Source organism: Malaclemys terrapin, chromosome 9 (genome assembly GCF_027887155.1).
Source record: "Malaclemys terrapin pileata isolate rMalTer1 chromosome 9, rMalTer1.hap1, whole genome shotgun sequence".
NCBI classification, from domain to species: domain Eukaryota; kingdom Metazoa; phylum Chordata; order Testudines; family Emydidae; genus Malaclemys; species Malaclemys terrapin.
In genome coordinates this window covers 42,959,445-42,979,272 of record NC_071513.1, presented here as the reverse complement: position 1 = coordinate 42,979,272, position 19,828 = coordinate 42,959,445, and the positions used below count along the sequence as shown (strand labels likewise).

The window sequence follows — 19,828 nt, the reverse complement described above, 5'->3', positions numbered from 1 at the left end:
ATTCATCAGTCCATGTATATTCTTGAAGGTACTTAAGCACATGCTTAAGTTTAAGCACGTGTTACTTAACCATGTGCTTAAAGTTTAGCATGGGCTTAAGTATTTTGCTGAACAGTAATGAATTTAAGCCTGTGATTAAATGCTTTACTAAACTAGATCCTCTGAAAGGAACTCACTGTGCTAAAGACATACTGCTCTGTTTAATTATTAGTGATAGTTAAAGCTCTTTGTCTGTCTAATCTATTTATCTAATTTATTTGTGCATTTTTAACCAAAAATTTTATGACTGCATCTGCTAAAGGCAAAATGCTGCAGCTTTGAATTACAGTTTTTGCATAATGTAAGTGTGATAAATGATAATTCCTTTACCATTCCCTGCAAGGCAATATGATTTTTGTAGTAGACACTGCATATATAACCAACTGCTAGTGAGTATATTACTTGGTCTATGCTGAGCATGAACAACTTGTGGATGTGGGTCTTTTCCACCTCCTACCTTAGAGCCTACCCTTTTAGCTCAAGCTGTAACATTTTATTCTTTTAGCTCTGTAGGCCACCAGTTCAATCCCTACTATCAGCCAAGATGGTGGCCATCACAGATACATTCCATAGATGATACTACAGTGCCCTGATACAATACAATTACAGCTGGCCAGGAAATTATCTTTTTCCTGTGAAAAAGCTTCAGCTAAATTATTTTGTCAAATAATTTAAGGTTTTCATTGAACACACAAAAATTTCCATTGAAAAAGGACTTTTTTTGTGTGAAAAATTCCGCAGTTGGAAAAAATCAGCTTCTGTGTGAAAAAATGTTTTGACAGAATTTTTTCTGAGATTCTTTAAATGCAATGCAGAAGATGCTGCACATTGACAGAGTATCTGGGAGGCAGAGGTTTTGGAGCAATCAAGCAGCAAAATTTTTATTTGTTTCTGAAATAACATAATTTCCCTTTTGGCTGCAAACAGAATTGAGAGGATTGGTGGTAGTGGTTCTGTTCAAATGTGGTTATTTCAGGCTGTGATGCAGGGTACAAACCCTGCACTAAGTGGGAAGGTGCCCACTTCCCGGAACCCAATACAACTAAGCGGGAAGGGGTTAATGAGAGCCTGTGGGCTCAATTAACTCCCTTCACTTCACCTGTGAGTGGCCAAGCCTGGTGGGAGGATGTTAAAAGGGGAAAAACCCAGCTCAGTGTGGGCTGAATTAGGAGAGGAAGGGGAGCTCACTGAAGGAAGGCCTACCTGGGGTTGGATGATAACCAGACACTGCTAGACATCAGGCTAGGCATGGGATTCTTACAGGTACTTTGTTCCCAGGACTATGGGCTTTTTCCTTTTTGGGTTCTGTAGAGCAGTGAGTCTAGGAAGGGGCAGCTGGAAAGGCCTAGAGCAGGGGTCTTAAACACGCGGCTCGTGGGCTGCTTGCGGCCAGCGGGGTGATTTTCTGTGGCCCGTGAGCCCCTCGCAGCCCTCCCGCCCTCCCCCAGTGTTTACCAGAGCCTGCCCTGCTCCCCGACGTTCACTGGGAGCAGGGCAGGCTCCCTGTCTGCCCTGCCCTGCGCAGCTCCGGGAAGAGGCTGGAACATGGGGAAAGGGGGGCGGAGGGGCTCTGTGTGGCTGTTGCTTTAGGCAGCACCCCCAGCAGCTCCAATTGGCCAGGAACAGGGAACTGCAGCCAATGGGAGCTGCTGGAGGCAGTGCTTCAAGCAACAGAAACACACAACCCCTCCGCCCCCCCCTTCCCCATGTTCCAACCTCTTGCGGGGGCAGGGCAGACAGGCAGGCAGGCAGGGAGCCTGCCCTGCCCCCGGTATGCACCGGGCCAGATCCTGCCCCCTGACCCCCTCCTGCAGCCGAACCCCCTGCCGAGCTCCCTGCTGCACCCTGCATCCTGACCACCTGCCATACCAAGCACCCCTCCTGCATCCCAATCCACTGCCCTGAGCCCCATGCCGAACCCCTCCTGTGCCCTGACCCCCTGCTGTACCCCTCCTGCACCCTGACCCCTGCCCCATCCCGCACGCCTCCTGCCCCCTGCCCCCTGCCCTGAACCCCCTGCCACACCCCACACTACTCTTGCACCCCAACTCACTGCCCTGATCCCCCTGCTGCAACCTGACCCCTTGCTGTACCCCTCACCCCTCCTGCACCCCACACCCCAACTCCCTGCCCTGAGTTGGGGTGGGGATTTTGGGGAAGGGGTTGGAATGGGGGCAAGGAAGGGGTGGGAAGAGGTGGGGCAGGGGCAGGGCCTCCTGGAAGGGGTGGAGTGGGGGCGGGGCCAAGGGCGGTGGGGGGAGGTGTCAGTAATGTGGCCTTCGGGCCAATGTACTAGTCCTCATGTGGCCCTTGTGGTCATTTGAGTTTGAGACCCCTGGCCTAGAGGCTGGTTGTGGTGGGAAGCAGTGTGTCTGGATAGACAGACTTTGGCTACTTATTACAAGATTGCTAGTCTGGAAGCCAGAGAAGAGGGAGGGCCTGGGCTCTCCCCTGCCCCCCAGCCACAGACAAAGGTGGTGGAGAAGCCCTGGAAATGATATAAGTCTGTTGCTGGGCTATAGATGTACAGGACTTGGTTTACCCTGGCAGGGGTGAGACTGTAAGTGAGCAGGCTGAGCGATGAGAAGACGTGGAAGGCAGAGCACTGTGGTAACACAGATTAGAAACTGGAGAGGCGATGCTGCTGCTATTGGGCCTGATTCTCCTCGCTCTCCCTCCGGTTTTATGCTGCCTAACTCTATGGAGTCTAGTTCTGCTTTCTGTCTGATTCCAGTGGGACAGATGGAGCTTGGACTAAGCACCTGATCAGTGGAGTAAGGAACCCCTTTACTGCGTTGTACGGGCTACCTGGTTTAGGTGCACAGGGCTATGGGGCAGTGCACACCTGCTTGCACCTCTCCCAGCCAAGGTGGGCAGGGAAAGAATGGCTCTTTGACTGTGTCCCACCGTGCCAGCTAGCAGAGCTAATCAGCATGGGGGAGGAGACCTCACAACTTGCTGTGTTATAAGCCACCCGCCTATTGCTCACAACTCCCTCGGAGTCCTGGGAGTAGGAGGGAAGCTGTGCCCATGTATCATCTCGGAGGTCCCTGCCCTGAGAGAAGAGTGGTCAGGAAAGCCAAAGCAACAGAGAGGGGAAAGGGCCTTTTGGGTGTGGTTGGCTTGTCTACTCGTGGCTGGTGAGGGAGGAGGAACAGGAAATGTTAATTTTAGCCACCGGAGCTGGCTTGAACCAGCAAACCCCAGAGTGGCTTGGAATTCCCTGCCACGTCTGCTTTGGGTGCCAGGCAGCAGTGAACGCCCCTGAATGCTGGCAATAACAAAGCGAGCCGGAAGCTTCTGGCTGGCTGGGGGCAGACAGCAGGTCCCTACACACTGCGGGAAACCAGGGGCGGCTCCAAAGGCGAGGGACCAGCAGATCACCCGCAGAAACGCCACTGAATCTGCGTGACCAGCGGACTGCCCGCAGGCATGCTGCCGAAGGCCGCCTGACTGCCGTGCTTGGGGAGGCAAAAAACATAGAGCCGCCCCTGTGGGGAACACCAGGAGCAAACCAAAACCAAGGCCTGAATCTTAGCCAGGAGTCTTGTAGCTGCCTGAGTAAAACAAGAGCTCATCCGCTGGAGCCTGAGGGAATGTTGTTGTTTATGGTGCCTTTTAAGGGCAAACAGAATTGTGGCCCAAGTCTTGGGATACTTCTATCACAGACAGGAAATTCATCTGGACAACAACACTGGAGCTAAATAGAACTGGAGTAATAATTGTTTACATTTATATAGCACCTTGTATCCTAAAGCCTGGGACAAATTCTTCACTTGGAATCCATGCCGCAAATCAACTAATCAATGCAGGAGCTTTTACAGTGCAGGAGCTCTACAAGGGAGATGGGGAATGGGAGAGAGCAGGGCCTGGGAGGAAGGTGCCCCTGGGGGTTTTCAAGCCAGCAGATGAGGGAGTAACCTGAGCCCCATGGAGAAGAAGTAGTGTGTCCAAGCTCTTTTCCTGATGGACAAGCTCTGCCTGGTTCAAGGGAGTGGGAATGAACAAGAGGGAGGAAAACAAGTGGGGCAGAGGGGCCCAGCCCTTGGGGTGGGGGGAAGTGATCAGCCCCACTCTAATCCTCTGTGTAATAATGGGGTCATGTACTCCAACATCTCATGATATACCAGGAATTGAAATAAGAGCTGCATATCCCTTCAGGAAGGTGTGATTCCTAACTCCTGCATGGTAGAAAGAATCCATTTCCAGCACTAGATATATGAGCTATTGCTTTGCTCCAGGTTGGAATATTGCCCATCTAGGGCCTTATTTCAGGGGAAAGAAACTTTTTTTTTTTAATGGTGCTTTTTTTTGCATTCATGTTTGTTTAGACAGAGAAGTACAAGAACGGTCCTGGCAAGCAGTCCTTTACTAAAGGCTAAGGGCAGTGCATAAGCTGCATTGTCCCAAGACCAGCCACAGGGAAGGAATCACACTATCAGCTTTTGCAAATTTATTGTGAGTCTTGTAATATTTGGTGTTTTCTAAAAGCCCCAGCTCCTGGAGTCACGTGATGAGATGAGAATTTCAACGTTTGTTTTTTAACAAGTACATTTCTAGCTTTTGTGCATGCAGAGAAATGCTTGAACACAAGGCCCCCTGAAGGCTCAGAAACCAGAAGGGAAATAGAAAAATGATTTTTAAGCCTGAAGCCAAGGGCTTTGATCGCTTCTGTGTATTAATTCACCTGTGTCTGGAGTCAGTGTTCAATTTCCCAAGGTGCGAATACATCATCTGCTATAAGTCCTTTTCAAGGAACGTATCTGCTTATTCATTGTCTTTGCTCCCAGTTTCAGCCATGGGAATCATATGACTTTTAAAAGATTAACCCCCCCCCCCATAAAGATCAATTAAACTGAAATAACATTTCCTTTGGATTTTTATTTAGATTTAGATTTCCAATAGATTTTATTGAACAGAATCTGGTTGCCTTAAAGAATACAGGCTTTAGATGCTATGGAAACAAATACAGCAATATACATTAAATACACAGGCCAACATATACACAAAATATAGGCAGTCTGGGAATGCACACAATAAAACTATAGTGCCTGATCCTGCAGGCGCTCTGCTTGTGAATTCCCATCAATTTCAGGTCCTGAAGAGGTTAAAATAATAAATAACAGGGAAGAGAGACATCAAGGAGCATAGCAGACAGAGGAAAGGTGAGCTTCCAAGTGAGATTAGAATACACGTGTGCAGTGCCGAGTGTGGTGGGGCTCTGATCTGTTTAAGACTCTAGCTGGTACCCCAGTAGCAATGTGAAGGGAAGTTTTGGTTGCCTGCTCTTTGGGCAGAGACTGTCTTTCTGCGTAGAGTCTGCCCTAATGAGGCCCTGATCCTGCATGGGGCTCTAGGTGTGAATGTCATAGCAATAATAAAGGGGATGAGTCAGGAGTCAGAGAGCTAACGTGGTCTGTTCTAGATGGCAACGCTTGTAGAGAAGGTAGCGCGCTCATCCCACCAGCAGTGAGACTGTGTGACAGAGCAAAGAGGAAGCCTGTGCTCTGAAGGCGAGCTGGTGAGCAGAGAGAGTCCATAGCACAGACTGGAATAAAATCATGGATGGTTTAAAAACAAGGGAGGCAAATCTGAACTAAACACCCAAATATACTTATGAAAGATGGGGGCAGGGGAGGAGGAGGGAAGGGGATGTGATTTAAGGACTGTACCTAGGACCTGAATCTCCGTTGCACATTTGCAATAATTTCCACTAGTGCAAAGTGGGTCCAAAACACTACCTCTCTGATCTGATAGCATTTTATATCCGTTCTGCATTGATGTCAATGCTCACACAAGGTGCAGGGCAATGGAGAACCAGTGAATTAAGCTCAGCTGAATTAAGGCCACTTTTATTCTAATAAGAATGTCCATACAGGTGTTTAATGTAGTTAATTATAGATGTTAAATTCATACTTCTAGTTAATTTGGATTAACTTTCCAGAGTGTCCCTATATAACATATATAAATGAAACATAATATTGACATTTCCAATAGGAATTATATTTTTGCGTTTCAACAGTTCCAGACTGAATTTCTTTTTGGAATGTTTCATTCTGTGGACATTTTCAACACTTTGTCCCATTTTGGGATCAAACAAATGTTGAAATATCAGAATTTCCTGTGGGATGGCAACTTTGGTTTCCAACAAGCTCTAAGGCGTGCGGCCCTAGAAAAGAATCACCTCTAGAAACAGAGATACAATGAAGGCTCCTATGTTTGTGAATTACACAAGTCTCTGCTGCACCATAATTGCATCTGAATTTCTCAGATAAGACTCTCTGCTTCAGTACGTTCACCTCTGCAAGTCATATTGGGCTGTTCTTGTTGCTTACCCACTTTTCATCCTGGCATCTCAAAGCACTTTATGAATTAGACCTCATGTAATCTGTGTGAGATGCTGGGGATGAGTTTTATTTCACAAGTAGGTAAATGGATGATCAGAGAAGCTGTGATTTTTCCCAAGGTCCCTCAGTGATTCAGTGTGGGATCTGGAAGGTAACATATAGCAATGCACTTGAACATTGTAGGAGCAAATGTGGGCTAATTGAATCAGATCTTTCAAACAAGGATTGGCCCCCTTAGCCTTGGTGTAAGGAGAGTGCATCTTGCTCTTTGTTCAGTGAGATTTTCTTTCAACTTCATGCTGCTCCGTTCTTCACCCTTTCAAATATCTGCCGCACCTTGGCTGCTGGCACACAGCCTTCTCTCAGGATGGTGATGCCACCTAGGGAGGAAGCACCAGAAAATTAGGTGAGTTGCTGATCCCTGAGTCACAGAAGCAGGGAAAGGAAATGGGGCCATGCAGGAAAGCATGCTTGAGACAGCACCACAAGGGTCATTAGGGCCAAGTTTTCTCAAAGACCCCCCCAATAGGCCAAATAATTGAAAAGCCCATGAGGATCTGGCACTGACCCAGGAGCAAGATGGTTCCTCTAGAAAACTAGCAGCCCCTCACACCATACAAACACATTGGGTCAACCCTTAGTCAGGGGACACAGCACCTCCCACTGAACCACCCCTTCCGTCTAGACTTCAGTTTTTCATTAGCAGTGACACAGCCCAGCTCTTTTTCTAAGAGCTAGCAAAGTGCTATGTCCTTGTGGCCTGAAGCTCTTATAAGTTCTACCATTACTCCAATGGCCTGAAAAGGGACGTGTTCCTCAGGCCCCAGAAAAACTAGCTCTATACTTGAAACACTGTTCCTTTTATAAGCCTTAAGTTTCATGTGGCCCATTGTTTCTACCTTCCATCTCTTGCGCTGTGAAAGTACAGAGCTTGAGAGCCATTTCTCTCTGAACACTGTTCTGAGTGGTTGAGGCTAATGGCGGCAGCTGAAGAAAAAACGAGGTGGCTCTAAAACTCACCTTCATCGATCTTTGTGCAGTTGACCACTGTGGATGCCACCACCTCGTTGGATTCCCCATCACAGAGAACCCCCTCTAGCTTGTGGCCAAGACGCCTGGTGAGGAAAAAAGGAGAGAAAATACAAACCGATTCATACTGTCTTAGGGTGAGATTCACCCCTCTGCACAGGGCCAACTCAAGGCTTAAGGCCTAAGGCTATGTTGAGTCTGAACTTTTGATGAGCTTAAACTTAACCCAGACTTGATGTCTCTATCTGAACTTTTAACCGAAGCTCTGACCTGCGAACTACTCATGACACCCCCCCTCCCCTTAAGTAGCCATCTCCCCTTATCTCTTTCTGAATTTACATTTTAACCTGTTTTATCCTGTAGAATCTTGTTTGATTATGCATGACGATTATGATCTGTTAATCACTTTGTTTACTTCTGTGTATAAATATTGATGCTCACCCCTAATAAACTTGCCACACTTACTCTGAAGCCTTTCAAGCTAAGGATAGTGTGAGCCCGTTGATCAACGAATTGGTGTCTGGTCTCTGACAGATTGTGAGCCCATACCAACTCCGCACGAACTCGGGTGCTGGAGAGGTGAGTGAGGACTTGCTTTTTTACCTAACAATTTGGGGGCTCGTCCGGGATTTCCTTCTGGTGCGGTGCCTCTGTCCAGTGGTCAGACCACTCATATACGAATTGGCAGGCGCCACGGGAGATTTCTCCCAGCCAATTCAATATTGAGGGGTCGTGTACTGGACAGCAGGGTAAACGCCAGTTGGAGGGCTCCTGTCAGACACCATGGGTCAAGGGACTAGTGTGCCTCTTGAGAGTCCGTTGGGGATTGTAAATAAGTTATGGAACGAAGGGAAACTCCCAGTACAGACAGGAATGTCTAGGAGAAAGTTGTACACACTGTGTGTAAGGAATTGGACTGGGTATACCGCGGTATTGGCCAACCCGGAGATGAGGTGGCCTTCGTATGGCTCTTTCGAACAGGCTGCCTTAAGAGGAGTAAGGAGCCAGATCGAAAAAGACCATCCGGGACAGTTATGTTACTGGTTTTGTTGGGACACAGCAGCAGAGCTGTGGAGATCTTTAAAAATTATGGCAGTCAGGTATTCTCCCGAGAGTGAACCCCCTCCATGTTATTTCAATGAAGAGTGTAAACCACGGCGTGTTTTGACTCGTCAGTTGGTCCCCACTGCACCTGCCCCTATTCCTCCGCAGGGGGACTCTCTCCAGGGCGCAGAGGGGAATCTGCAGGATTCCAGGTCGGAATCTCTGCAGAGGGATGAGGAGGAAATGGAAGGGCACACCTCGGGAGGAAGAGTTACTAGGCAAATGACAAAGCAGATGCAGCAGGCTGCATACCCCTCCCCTGAGAGTAGCCCAGAGGCTGCCTCTGCCAAACCTTTTGTGAGTGATAAAGGTGAAAGCAGAGTACTGCCTTTACAGGTGCATGACCAACCTTTTGTGGGCAATGATGGCCAGTTACAACATACTAATATTGTGGAATATAAAGGATGGCTAGAATGGGACTTGAAAGAGTGGGGACGGTTGTCAGGGTCCTTTGGGGAAAATCCCCGAAAGATCACAGAACTTTTAGAAAGATTGTTTTCAAGTCATAATCCTACTTATACGGATGTAGATCAGTTGTTAAGTAGAGTTTTGACTGGAGAAGAACGTAGTAGATTGTGGATGGCAGAAAGGACATGGGGGGATAGCAATGTGGTTAATATGACTTGGATGGATAGGCGGGATCAAGCTGCTGGCTGGAATCCCCTAGACTGGAGTCAGCCAAGGCTGACTCAGCTGCGAATAGATCGAGAGCGATTGTTAGAGAGACTCAAAGAAATGGCTCGCCGCTCACCTAATCAGGCTAAGTTCATGCAGATTCGGCAGGAATCTGATGAGCCACCCAGAAAGTTCTGGTCGAGGCTATTGGAGGGGGCCCGAATGTTCACTCAGATGGATCCTGAGAGAGAAGCAGACCACCCTACTCTTATTTCGTTTTTTGTGAATCAGTCAGTGCCCCCTGTAAGGGATTATTTCTTAAAGTTTCGCCCTGGTTGGGGAGGTGAGTCAGTCACTTCAGTGTTGGACGTAGCTGATTTTGCATGGGAGAAAGAAAGGGAAAGTAGTAAAAAGAAAGAGAAAAAGGAAGACTATAAGTTGATGGCTTTAGCTTTTCACGGCGGTGTTCGAGGCAGAGGCCGTGGCAGGGGATTTCAGGGTGCTCGGGGAAGAGGGTCCTGGCAACCCCAGCCACCAGGAAATTGTTTTCAGTGCGGACAGCCCGGTCACTTTAAGCGTGAGTGCCCCTGGGGACGCCCAGAGGGTCCAGTTGCATCCGCAGATACTTACACCAGGGACGAATACACCCCTGCACCACCAGCTCAGCCCGTTCCCCAGGCCTGGATCAACTACGGGCAACAGCAGCAGCTGCAGCAAACTCAGCCTCCTCAATGACGGTACCCCGGGGGCGAAGGCAAACAATGTGATGGTCTTATTTCCTTAATGTCTTTAGCCGGCTCCTTCCTCACTTTCTCCCCTCCCAGCAAAGAGCCTCATCTAACCCTTTCAGTCCAGGGACTGCCTGTCTCCTTCCTCATTGATACTGGAGCTACTTTCTCTCTTTTAAATCATGCCCCCTCTCCCTGGCTATCCTCTGAGGTTAAAACTGCAACTGGGGTGGAGGGCAACCCACAGTCTCTGGGACTCACTTTGCCTCTAAATGTTATTTATGCTGATAAATGTTTTTCTCACCGTTTTCTTTTTTCCCCAGCTTGTCCGATCCCTTTGATGGGCCGGGATTTACTCTGTAAGCTTGAGGCTACTTTAACCTGCACTCCTGAAGGGGTAGGATTATTGATGACAGTGTTAGGAGATTCGGCCCCAACTCAGGGTAATTGGGAAACCCCCCCCTCTCTCTCCCCTGACCTCACTGATTTGCCTTTAACCCTCTGGGGAATTTCTGACACTGATGTTGGCCTGCTCCTTTCAGCAGAGCCAGTAAGGATTCAAGTGAAACCCTCCTTAACCCCCCCGTCAGTCCCTCAATACCCCCTGTCGTTGGAAGCCCGGGAGGGCATCCGCCCCATTATCGAGGGATTCATTGCACAAAAGCTAGTCCGCCCTCAGCGCACCCCCTGTAACACCCCTATACTGCCTGTCAAAAAGCCTCCTAAAAAGGATGGAGACCCTATTCGTTGGCGCTTTGTACAGGATCTACGGGTTGTTAATCAGTATGTGGTCCCTCTTCATGCAGTAGTTCCTGATCCAGCTACTATCATCAGCCAAATCCCCTGGGATGCTGAGTGGTTCACTGTTATTGACTTAAAATCAGCTTTTTTCAGCATTCCTGTGCACCCAGACTCTCAGTATCTCTTTGGTTTCACCTGGGAGGGACAAAGTTATGTCTGGCAACGACTTCCTCAAGGCTACAGAGACAGCCCCACGATTTTCAGCCAATGCCTCCGCCACGACTTGGAAGGCTTCACCAGTCCGCAGGGATCCACATTAGTCCTATACGTAGATGACATCTTATTAGGTAATCGCGAAGAAGCTGCCCTCCGCATCGATGGTAAGGCACTTTTATTATACCTACACACCAGAGGCCACAAGGTAGACCCTAACAAGATTCAGTGGGTCTCACAGAAGGTCCGATATCTGGGCTTCCTGTTAACCCCAGAGGGAAGACAAATGGACCCAGTCCGCATAAAGACTATCCAAAACTGCCCTCTGCCAAACACCAAGAAACAACTTCGAGGTTTCTTAGGATTAATTGGCTTCTGTCGCCCCTGGTTACCGTCCTGCGGGGAGTTAAGCAAACCGCTCCACCGACTCACTGCTAACCTTGCTCCTGACCCTTTGCAGTGGTCCCCGGACACAATCCAAGCCTTTCAGTTACTCAAGGACAGTGTGGCCTCCTCCATGTCTCTCCGCCCCCCCAATTATAGCAAACCCTTTCACCTTTTTGTCCATGAGAGGGGCGGAATTGCTAGTGGCGTCCTTACCCAGCTGAGCGGGCCCCACCATTTCCCGCTTGCTTTTTACTCTCAGCAGATCGACCCTGTCGCTCAGGGAACCCCATCCTGCACCCGGACTCTGGCAGCAGCCGCCCTGCTGATCACAAAGGCAAAGAGCCTGACCCTGGGTCATTTTACCACGGTTTGGACCTCTCATGCCTTGTCAGCCCTTCTGCGTAGGGGCACAACCCAAGTCTTTTCAGCCCATCGCCAGCAACAGCTAGAGGCCGAACTCTTGGAAGACACTAACCTAATTTTTGAAAGGTGTGGGCCCCTTATTCCAGCTACCTTACTTCCTGACCTGCCAGTCCTCCTGGATCAGCACGACTGTGTGGAAGTAGTTTATAGCATCTTACAGATAAGGGACAACCTGTTTGACGTGCCACTGGACAACCCTGATTGCATCCTCTTCTCGGACGGAAGCTCCTTCTATGTTGATGGCAAGCGTTTCACCGGTTATGCAGTCACCTCTGAATGGGACATTCAAGAGGCCGCCTCACTGCCAGGCAACTGGGGAGCCCAAGCCGCCGAACTCTATGCCCTGGCCCGAGCTTGCCAGTTGGCCGCTGGTAAGACCGTTACCATTTTTACTGATAGCAAGTATGCTTTTGGAGTTGTGCATTGTCACATCCACCTCTGGAAGTTTCGAGGTTTCCAGACAGCTGCCGGTAAACCCATTCAGCACCTCCCCCTAATCCACAAGCTTTTGGACGCCCTCCAAGAACCCTCGGTCCTGGCTGTAGTTCACTGCCGGGCCCATACTAAAGATGATAGCCCCGTCACCCGCGGGAATGCCCTGGCTGACGCCTCCGCCAAGACGGCTGCCGTCTTACCCTTAGCCATGCCCACGTTGGCTATTGCAGCCTCCTCCTTTACTCCACCGTACCCCATACCAGTACCCGCTGCTGAACTACAGTCGTGGGAGAGCCTCGGAGCCACTCTGGTCAAAGGGACCTGGCTTATGCCAGATGGCCGAGCCTGCCTCCCTCGCTCCACATACCCCGTGGCAGTTCGCTGGCACCATGATAAGGGGGGTCACTACGGCACGCACGCCCTTGTGGACACCATCGCTCGCTTTTGGTATGCTCCAGGCATTCAACCCTACTGCCTGTCAATAGTGAAAGCATGCAGCACATGTCAGCGTAATGGACCTGCTCCGCCTCTTAAAAAAATTAAGGGTGGAAGACCTCCGCCTGCTGCTCCATTTCAACATCTTCAAATTGACTTTGCAGATATGCCAAAGGCTTTTGGAAAAAAGCACCTCCTTGTTTTGGTTTGCCCACTGACTTCCTGGGTCGAAGCTTTTCCTACTGCTAATTGTACTGCTGCCACAGTGGCGAAGATTCTCCTTAGAGACATTGTACCCCGTTTTGGCATCCCTCTCGTGCTTGACTCAGACCGCGGACCTCACTTTACTGGTCATGTCCTTGGCCGTTTAGAACAAGGACTGGGTATTTCACACTCCTTTCATACACCCTACCACCCTCAGTCTAGCGGGAAAGTTGAGCGTATGAACAGGGAGCTTAAGTTTACATTGGCTAAATACTGTCAGGAAACAGGATTAAAGTGGCCTCAGGTACTTCCCTTGGTCCTGTTTCACCTTCGTACTCGCCCAACCCGTGTATTGGGATTATCCCCCTTTGAACTGCTCTATGGACACCCCCCTTTCAAAGGCGGGGCGCTACCACGTGCTGATGTTTCACTATTGGGAGGGGATCATATGACCGCGTGCCAGTTTCTCTCCCTACAGGCTCGCCTCCGTACCCTTTGGAAAGCCTCGCAGTTTTCCCAGACCGTGCCGCTGGAAGAACAGATCCACCCGTTCCAACCAGGGGACTTCGTCTGGGCCAAAAAGTTCATTCGTGGCGACACCCTCCAGCCAAGGTTTAGTGGACCCCACCAGGTTCTTTTAACAACCCAGACTGCAGTGTTCCTGGAAGGACGCAAATCCTGGATCCACCACTCCCACGTCAAGCCAGCCGTATTGGACCACAGTGACGGACCAGCAGCTCTTGACACCACTGAGGACACTGCCTCCGACCAGTGGACCAGCTTACCTCTTTCAGACATCAGACTTAAATTGACTCGGAAAAAATGAGAGGACCTTTTATTCTGACAACTGTATGTTTTTTATTGTGCCTTTTTCGTTTATTTTCTGCTTATGAAGATAATGCTTTTATTAGATATTCCCACGAGGTTAAAACTCGTATTTTAGGAAATAGAAGTAATTGCTGGGTATGTACTCAATTTCCAGTAAATGTAGAACAGGGACTCCCCTTCACACCCATTCCCCTGACCACTGCTAATATGACTTGGATGCCACCGGCTAAAGTAAAAGATCCAGTCCAACACAATCTTACATGGGACAAAACAGGAGTGCCAATTAACAGATATCTCAGGGTAACCAATCAGACAGGATCACTGTGTTTTGTTAAAGAAAAGGGGTCAACTTTTGTGGGAACAAGTAAATGCAACATGTATTTTAATGGCACCGCTTTTAGTAAAAATCTTGACTTCAAGCCTTGCGCATCCCACTTATCCCACATGTGGATCCCTCACCCCGATCCAACTTTTTCATGGGTGGGCAGGCCTTCAGAGTCAGCTTTTAAGAAGCCCTGCTCAGATCACGAGGGTGTCCAACTAATTGCTAAGGGACATACGATTGCCTTCTACAACTGCTCAAGCAGTACTACCCTGCCCTTTGAAAACACCACTACCAAATTGTGCCTCTGCAGTTCGCACAACGACCCCTCTGCATTACCAGGGGAACAGTGGTCCAACGGGTGGTGGGTTACCTCCTACTTTGAGAAATGGAATACCCGAAACGCATTGTATGGAACATACTGGGTGTGTGGGCCCAAAGCTTATTACTTTCTCTCCCCTGATTGGGCAGGGTCATGTTATTTGGCATGGCTAGCACCGCCTTCTCGCATCTCCCTCACTCCCCCTCATTTTCCCCACGTTCGTAACATCCGTGAAACCTTCAGAGATATTAATATCCGTGATGGTTTGTCGTGGCAGCGGTGGGCTGGTCTCATTAGCTTGAGGGGTGGTGTCATCCGTCTACAGGGACTACTAGAATCTTTAACCAATGAAACTGCGACCCTATTTGAGAATCAGGCTGGGGAAATGTCCCAGCTGCGCCAGTTAGCTTTGCAAAACCGAATGGCTTTAGACATAATGTTAGCAGCCCAGGGAGGAACTTGTGCCCTCATAAATGAAGAATGCTGTGTTTTTGTAAATGACACCTACTCTGACACTTTTCAACGTACCAAACATCTAAGGGAAATAGCTAAGAACTACTCCTCTGGCCAGCCACCTTATGATTGGTGGGGAGCCTTATGGAATTGGCTGCCTGGATTTGGGTGGGTTAAAAAACTCTTGGTGGGTATTGTTGGGGCCATAGTAATCATTATAATACTGTGTTGCTGTATTCAGTGTGTCCCCTCCCTCATAAACTCATGTAGGTCAGTTTATTCTTTTCCTACTTCAGCCAAGGGCCTTACTCTCTTCGAGTTGGCCCAGGCTGAAATTGCCAAGCGGCCCTTGGCTCCTTTAAATGGGGTGTAGCTTTTGGTAAATAGTTATCCCAAAGCTACAAATGGAGGAATGTTGAGTCTGAACTTTTGATGAGCTTAAACTTAACCCAGACTTGATGTCTCTATCTGAACTTTTAACCGAAGCTCTGACCTGCGAACTACTCATGACACCCCCCCCTCCCCTTAAGTAGCCATCTCCCCTTATCTCTTTCTGAATTTACATTTTAACCTGTTTTATCCTGTAGAATCTTGTTTGATTATGCATGACGATTATGATCTGTTAATCACTTTGTTTACTTCTGTGTATAAATATTGATGCTCACCCCTAATAAACTTGCCACACTTACTCTGAAGCCTTTCAAGCTAAGGATAGTGTGAGCCCGTTGATCAACGAATTGGTGTCTGGTCTCTGACAGATTGTGAGCCCATACCAACTCCGCACGAACTCGGGTGCTGGAGAGGTGAGTGAGGACTTGCTTTTTTACCTAACAGCTATAAGCACTTTCTACATCTTTCCTGTCTGCTATAGAAATGTCAGCTACTATTGTAGCCCTTGATTAATCGACAGGATACTCACGAGATGACCATGTCGTGGTGGGTGCTGTCAATCTCTCCACTGGGATTAGCAGAGGTGATGGCCAAGGGGCCCGTCATGTCTATGAGATGGACGGTGATGGTTTGGTCAGGCACTCTGATCATTATGCTGTCTTTGGTCCGGACTCGGTCATAGCCTGCTCCAACCCCTTGTCAGAGAAACAGACCGAGTTTGCAAATAAGAGTTTGGTGCAGTACATTGTGCATCATTATACAATGCATCATATCTATTTGATCAAAGTTTGCAAGTCCCCAATACCACAGGTATCTTTGTTCAAGTTAACAACTGTGAATTGCTGAGGATTAGTATCAACATAGAGCAGAAATGGCCGATGGTGACTTTGTAAATATGAGGAAAGAATTTGTGAAATAAAACATAAGACAAAAAGCCAGATCTTCAGCGGTTGTAAGCTAGCATGGCTCAGCTGAACTGAGCACAACAGTGCTAACTTCCAGCAGCTGAGGATCTGGCCCCAAATAGTTAGTTATTCTTTATTTCAAATAATCCCCTGAAGCATCTTTAAACAAGGTCAGACTGTGACTCATGCTGCTGACAGAAATGTGATTTTAAAATATCTTGTGTGTTGCATCTCGCTGAACTCTAAAAGAGTTGGGTTGGAAAACAGGAGTATGAAATGCTCCATAAAAGTGTCCACTTGGTCTTCCTATATTTCCGAACCACACATTGGAGCCATTGTCTTGGGGTCAGTAGCTGTAAGCAAGAGCAGTGGGGTGAGAGCCCCAGGTACACTGAACCTTCCTAAAAAGGTCAATGCTGAGGCTGATTTGGCTCCTGATGTTGTGACCCTCATCGACCCACTCCACCTACATGTGGTGAAGCTCCAGCTAAACGTTTTAGGAAGAGGAATGAGAGCAGCACTGGAGATGCCTTAACTTTGCCAGGGGCCGCAATGGATGGAATACTCTCAAGTCATTGCCCAGGGGGAGATGTGAACTTTGAAGATGCAAAGCCAGAGACCTGGAAAAGGAAAGAAGCAATAAGAGAGAAGATGCCCAATATACTCACCTAACTTCTTCAGCCATTCTCCTTTCTTGATGATGCAGCCAATGCCTCCAGGGTAAACATTCTCCATAAACTCCCAAAGCAGAGGGCTGAAGGGGGGAGCAGCAGCTCGCAACTGGTCCAGGTTTGAAATGAAGATGCAGATGGGCTTCTCTTGAGGCCTGTCCTGTGAAAACCAAAAAGAGGAGGAGGAGGAAGAGGTTTTAAGAAAAATGTAAAGAGAGTGAAAATCTCTGCAAAGTGCACCCCTGCAGTCAAACACCAACCTGCTGAGTCCTGCATTGCAGCCACCACTCCCAGGAACAGTGGGTTCCAGTATGCAATGCACCATCCTGATACTCAGAGCATGAGGGACAATTGCATGCTGGAACTTGTGTCCTTGCTGGGTTTAATACATGGATATTAAAAAGGAGAGAGAGGTGTAACCTGCCCTATTTTGTGCATATTAGGTGCAGATTTCAGGCTCTGGATGAGTTATCTTTATGGCCCTGAGTTGGATAAAGATGGGAAATCCCCTGCTCTAGACCCAACTAGCATAGTATAAAATAACCTTCCTGTAGTCATCAAGCAAATTCTTAACAGTTTGTATCCAGGACCATGATTTTCTTCTCACTTACACTGGTGTAAATCAGCTATAATGACACTGAGTCCCACTAGTTCTCAAACAAATCTGCACCTGGAAACCTGTTTGGTTCAATTCCCTGATGCTCTGACCTACACACGTGAGAAAAACCCTGTGGCATTAGCAAGTACTAGTTACACCTCCCAGTCTTCACAACCTGCCTTGATGTATATCATAGATCAGACTGTGGTGAAGGAGAAAAGAAAGACAACATACACTGGAGCACTCAGTTCTTGAATTACATCACTTTTGGTGAAGCCAGGTGACTAACCCAGTAGGAATGTATTTACATTCTATTTATACTACCCCATTGACTGCAAGAGCTTAGACTTGGCACTGAATGAAGAAATATAAAGAGAGCCTGTGTTATTGACACTTATTCTAGATGTCTGGTTAGAGAGCCTATAACTCCTGTTTTTCTGGGCTAGCCAAGGAAGTGCCTTATGGAGAACAGACGGGGAGGCAAACACTATTAGAGATGGGCTTAAGCTGCAAAGTTTGGATCTGGATCAAGTGTATTGAATTTTTCCAAAATTTTGGGATGTTAAGAACTGGGATTCTGGCTCAGCCCTTTATAGAGGAAGAGGATGAATTCATATTTGGACCCAGATGTCACATATTTCAGGGCTGTTTGGATTCAAGCATTAGCTTTGGGCCCATCTCTGTTTACCAGATAAACTAGAGTGAAGCAGCTCTTAGCTGACTAGATTCTGCTCTCAGTACACAGCTGTGTGTATAGAGTAACTCCATGGAAGTCAATGTCTGTTAGTTTTTAAGGTGCCACCAGACTCCTTGTTGTTTTTGTAGATACAGACTAACACGGCTACCCCCTGATACTTGACTCCATGGAAGTCAATGAGTTAATCCTGTTTGACAGTGTTGTAACTAAAAACCAAATATGACTCATGGATTTCTGTTATGCTTATTTACGAACTTCATAGTAAAAATACACTGTTCAGCTAGACTCCAACCTGACAGACTGAGGGGCATGCTGTTCACACATCTGTACAGGTCTGGCTGGTTTACAGATAGATGCAAAAGTTCTAGGTAGAAAGACAGCAGCCAATATTGTGTTGACACCTTGATTCTGTAGATTTTCTCAATAGCTTCTGGCTGTTTGCAAGAAGCTGCCAGAGCATACACCGTGTCCGTAGGTACTCCACACACTGCACCTTCATTCAGCAAGTTTGCAATGCTCCTCAGGCTGCTGGTTCGATGGGAGCTGGGGCAGAAACAGGGTGGAGGATCTTTAGTGTCCTCCTTAGTCATCTCAACCTGGAAGTGGTCAGGGAAACAACAAATGCACAACTCTATGAACATGCTAACACATTAAATCCAGTATCCCATGCTGTGGCCAGAGGATGTGACGGCTATACAAAATTGTCCTACAGAAATGGCCAAGGAAAGTCCTATATGATTCCCACAGATATTCGTTGAAGGGTTGTGTTTCAAGAGCTTTCTTACTAGTCTAAACAAAGAAACAACCAACCTGCCTGACAGAAATGCAGTTCCTCAGGAAGGAAGGATCTGAACCACCCAATCCATCAACCCTAATTACATGTGACAGCCTTGGTCATGCCTACAATACTGTAAAGGATATTTAAAGCTAACAGAGACAATGGAAGACTCTGGGAAGAGACTCAACATCCCAATTTAAGATGCTTTTCATTCCCCAAAAGTTTGTGGCATCCTACATTCCTTAAAGCTGTTAAACTCCTGGATTGTGGTCCACTGGTTCTACTAAGTCCTGGAGTCCTGGGATTGGAGTCTGAGGGGGTGGGAACTACACTGCCTCTCCTCTCTCCACGTTTCCAGTCCCTTTATTTGTGAAGGACAAAAGCTTATTTTCAGTCCATAGCCCACTACAGCATGGCAATGCTACAGCTGTAGTGAGTTAGGTGTCCAAATCCCATTGGAATTCATTAGGCTGTTTTGATGATCTCAGGATAACTGTTTATTTAGTATACCCATAATGGAGAGTGAGCTCATTATACCATGCAGCTGGACTCTTACCCTGAAGAGAGGGGGTCCCATCATTATGAGGTCTTTGCCAAATATGCAGTTTGCTAGTGATGCCGTTGCTCCATAGATGCAGATGGCACCGAAGATAGACAGCATCACAACTAGAAAAACAGAAGACCCAAGATGGGAGATGGGGAAGGGATCAGGTTCTGCCTTTTCCTTGGAGGAATCTTGTTTCGTGTGTGGCAGCTTCATATAATTGCAAATTAATCTGTTTTTTATTCTCCCATGCAAAATTGCATTGGCAACATGTGGAAATCAAAGCATGTCACATTCTTGCAAGCTTGAATTATTTTACAGCATTAACCATTTGTTTCCATTGAGAATGCACAGAAATTTCCTGCTTCTTTTTCATTCTGAACACGCTCAGAACACTTTCCCCACCTAGACACAGTGTGCTGTGTTCCTTAAATTAGGAATGATCTGCAACTTCTCACCCAGACTTACTCTCAAGGGGCACTGGGAGGTGTTCCACCGTAAACAGCAGAAAACAAATGATCAAAACCTCCATCACAAAGGTCAGGCAAAGGAGCACCAGGTTCGAATAGGAAGCTGCGAAAAGAGAAGCAGGAGAGAACATGGCCCATGTCATGGAAAGG

At 47.7% G+C, this 19,828-nt stretch overlaps 2 protein-coding genes across 2 annotated transcripts; one reads left to right on the top strand and one right to left on the bottom strand.

The window, feature by feature from the left end:
• Positions 1 to 5,895: 5,895 nt before the first annotated feature.
• On the bottom strand, positions 5,896 to 19,251 carry LOC128843137 (threonylcarbamoyl-AMP synthase-like). Its single transcript, XM_054039712.1, has 6 exons — positions 19,221 to 19,251; positions 18,288 to 18,482; positions 16,589 to 16,751; positions 15,545 to 15,710; positions 7,407 to 7,501; positions 5,896 to 6,766 (listed from the first exon to the last, which is right to left on the bottom strand). Exons 1-6 carry the CDS (start codon positions 19,242 to 19,244, stop codon positions 6,681 to 6,683), a joined length of 729 nt encoding a protein of 242 aa, XP_053895687.1. The 5' UTR covers positions 19,245 to 19,251; the 3' UTR covers positions 5,896 to 6,680.
• Positions 7,613 to 11,478, top strand: LOC128843136 (uncharacterized). Its single transcript, XM_054039711.1, has 2 exons — positions 7,613 to 10,983; positions 11,463 to 11,478. The coding sequence occupies exon 1, from the start codon at positions 8,199 to 8,201 to the stop codon at positions 9,867 to 9,869; it is 1,671 nt and encodes a 556-aa protein (XP_053895686.1). The 5' UTR covers positions 7,613 to 8,198; the 3' UTR covers positions 9,870 to 10,983; positions 11,463 to 11,478.
• Positions 19,252 to 19,828: the final 577 nt, after the last annotated feature.